This window comes from Tetrao urogallus (genome assembly GCF_951394365.1).
Source record: "Tetrao urogallus genome assembly, chromosome: 14".
Taxonomy (NCBI): Eukaryota; Metazoa; Chordata; class Aves; order Galliformes; family Phasianidae; genus Tetrao; species Tetrao urogallus.
Window position 1 is genome coordinate 6828157 of NC_136827.1, and position 2678 is coordinate 6830834.

The window sequence follows — 2678 nt, forward strand, 5'->3', positions numbered from 1 at the left end:
GTAAAGAATAGTTCCATTCTGCATAATTCTGAAAAGTTTGTTAGGAGTTGTCATATTATGAGCAATTGATTTTTTTCCGATTTCTAAAAAACGTGTCTGGTGTCCATATTTTACTGACCATTAAATTGTTCAATCTCAAAATTTCTGTTGGCCCACCAAACTTCAGCCTCTCATCAGTCCACGTCTGCCGGAAGAAGACATCCATTGTGTATTCCTATGGAAAATAAATAGATGAATTACATGTGAGGGTCAGCAATCCTAAGCTGCTGTATATAGAGTAACTCCATGAAAGACCTAACACACGTTAATGGCTTTTAATGTACTGCTTAGAGACCTAATCTATTTATTAGATGTAATCTATTACTACTATTAAGTAATGGAAGGAAGGAAGAAGGAAGGAAGGAAGGAAGGAAGGAAGGAAGGAAGGAAGGAAGGAAGGAAGAGAAAGGAAGGAAGGAAGGAAGGAAAGGAAGGAAGGAAGGAAGGGGAAGAAGGAAGGGAAGGAAGGAAGGAAGGAAGGAAGGAAGGAAGGAAGGAAGGAAGGAAGGAAGGAAGGAAGGAAGGAAAAGAGTTCATAAGAAAAGAGGAGTTGCAAATTAACCAAAGAACAGATAACTTGATATATAAAAAAAAAAAAAATCCCATAGTCCTCTCATAGAAAATAATTTAATTCAAAGTGACTGAAGTTGACGTCCAAAGAGAAATACAAATATCTACTTTTGTATCCTTTCAAAGTGTAAAAACAAACTATTAATATTTAGCTGCAGGAACAAAAGCACATAATCGTGGCCTCCGTTGCAGCTTATTTTGCATAGTCATGAAGAAAGGACTGATGAGGAAAATATTAATTACAGTAACATTATGCTGACAAGTTTATGTGAGATATTCTCAAGGATTCTCAATATTGTCCCAACCATTCAGAAAGGAATTACCTGAGAAAGTCATTCAGAAAATCGAGCTAAACCATGGCAGGAGGCAGATATGAATGAAAGCACACTTTCTCTATGCTTTCTCCTAAACTGACTTATGAATAGAGGTAGAAAAAGTTTTGGGTGCCTTCAGGGTCACACAGTGGAACACTGCCTTTGTTGAGCAGGTGTTGGAGGAAAGGTACAAAAACAAAAGTAGCGACTGCAGTCCATTTCCAGGAAGACAGCGGTGATGGTTCACCCTTTCCCTGTGAGCTGCTGCCATAATCCATGGAGTTTACCCAAGTCTGCAGCTACCTGAATTTGGGGGCTCCCAGTGTGACGAGGAGCCGCTGTCACAAACAGCACTACGTCTGCAGCTGCATGGCAGGATGTCTCCTACCACGCGGCCTTCTAGCCAACCTCCGTGTTAGCTGTTCATAAGGTTCAGGAGGCATCTTTACCCTCTCCGTGTGCCTCAGAGGAGGTGAGCGCTGCCCTCGATGCCCAGCTTCATCCGGGGCCACGGGGCTGCACCGGGTGACTGGCACTGGGGAAATAGCTATATGCAGCTCCAGCCAAAGCACCCTGCCGGGCCATAGGGATTGTCAAGAAGATTAAAGCTCGTAATCTGCTCTAATGACAGACAGCTCAGATGCCACCGTAATGAATCCCGGGAAAGGAGAGCAGGGACAGCGTGCGGGGCCCTTACCATCTCCACGTCGGACACCGGCCCAAAGCTGGTCACGTAGATGTCCGTTTTGACTTCTGTCACGGCACCTGCGGGACACGGAGACGAGTTGGGCGCGGAGCGGAGCGGGGCCGGGCCCCGAGCAGGAGGCTGCGGGCTGCCGAGGCACGGGAACTTTGCTCCGCATCCCGGTTTTCATCTCCACCTCTTCTCCCCCCCCCCCCCCCCCCCCCCCCCTCCACCACCCCGCTGTGTCCGGGCCGCGACCCTCCGCCAGCCCGGGAGCGGCCCGATGCCCGGGAGCCGACGCGCTCCCCCACCGCCCCGACGGGGCGGGAGTTTCCCCTTCTACCTCCAAATCCCGGCCGGAGCCTGTTGTCGTAGCCGTCCAACAGCTTGTCGAGGATGCGAGTGATGTTTTCCGAGTAGAGGTCCCCCCCGTCGCCCTGGCCCCCCAGCGCCTTCTCGATGCTGCGGGGAGAGGCGAGTTCCGCCGTCAGCGTCCCGTTTCAGCCCACCCGCCAGACCCGCGCCCCTCGGGGAGAGCAGGGCAGGAGAGGCGGCCCGGTGACCCCTCGCTGGCCGCTTCGCGTTGAGGGGATGCTCTGGGGTCCGGGGCGATGTGTTCACTCACCTCACAGCGACGCAGACCCAAGCGATGAGCAAAGCCATGCCTCAGGTCTGCGCGAGGACGCTCAGGTGCCCTCGGATCCGTCACCTGGAGCAAGTTTGGGCTCTCATCCTTCCTCTCTCGGCCGGCGGCTCCGCCGGGTGAGGACGCGGAGCCCGGCTGGCTCGGCCCCGTCCCCGCGGTCCCCGGCCGCGCTCTGTCCGTGCTGGGCGAGTGGGGGTGGCTGTGGCTGTGCGCGCCCTCCGGTTCCGCCGCCGCTCAGCCCGATGTGACCGCCTCGGTGGGGGAATTAGGGTTTGAAGGGACGGTGCGCGGTCGGAGAGCAGTGACAATAATCGAATAAGGCATTAGGGGAGATTAAAAGGAAGAAATCCACTGCTAGTTTTGGCATGGAATTAGCAGGGACCCGTTAGGAAATCTGGAAAAGCGCTGGCATCTTGCTGATAGA

General features: G+C 52.8%; 1 protein-coding gene across 1 annotated transcript in view; it reads right to left on the bottom strand.

The window, feature by feature from the left end:
* GABRA6 (gamma-aminobutyric acid type A receptor subunit alpha6) overlaps positions 1-2271 on the bottom strand; it is a gene marked incomplete at both ends in the record, with an annotated part of 22556 nt that extends 20285 nt beyond the window's left edge. Inside the window, 5 exon segments of the mRNA XM_079542238.1 lie at positions 3-78; positions 80-214; positions 1621-1688; positions 1952-2070; positions 2234-2271. Of these exon segments, the coding sequence (XP_079398364.1) occupies positions 3-78; positions 80-214; positions 1621-1688; positions 1952-2070; positions 2234-2271 (436 nt within the window).
* Positions 2272-2678: the final 407 nt, after the last annotated feature.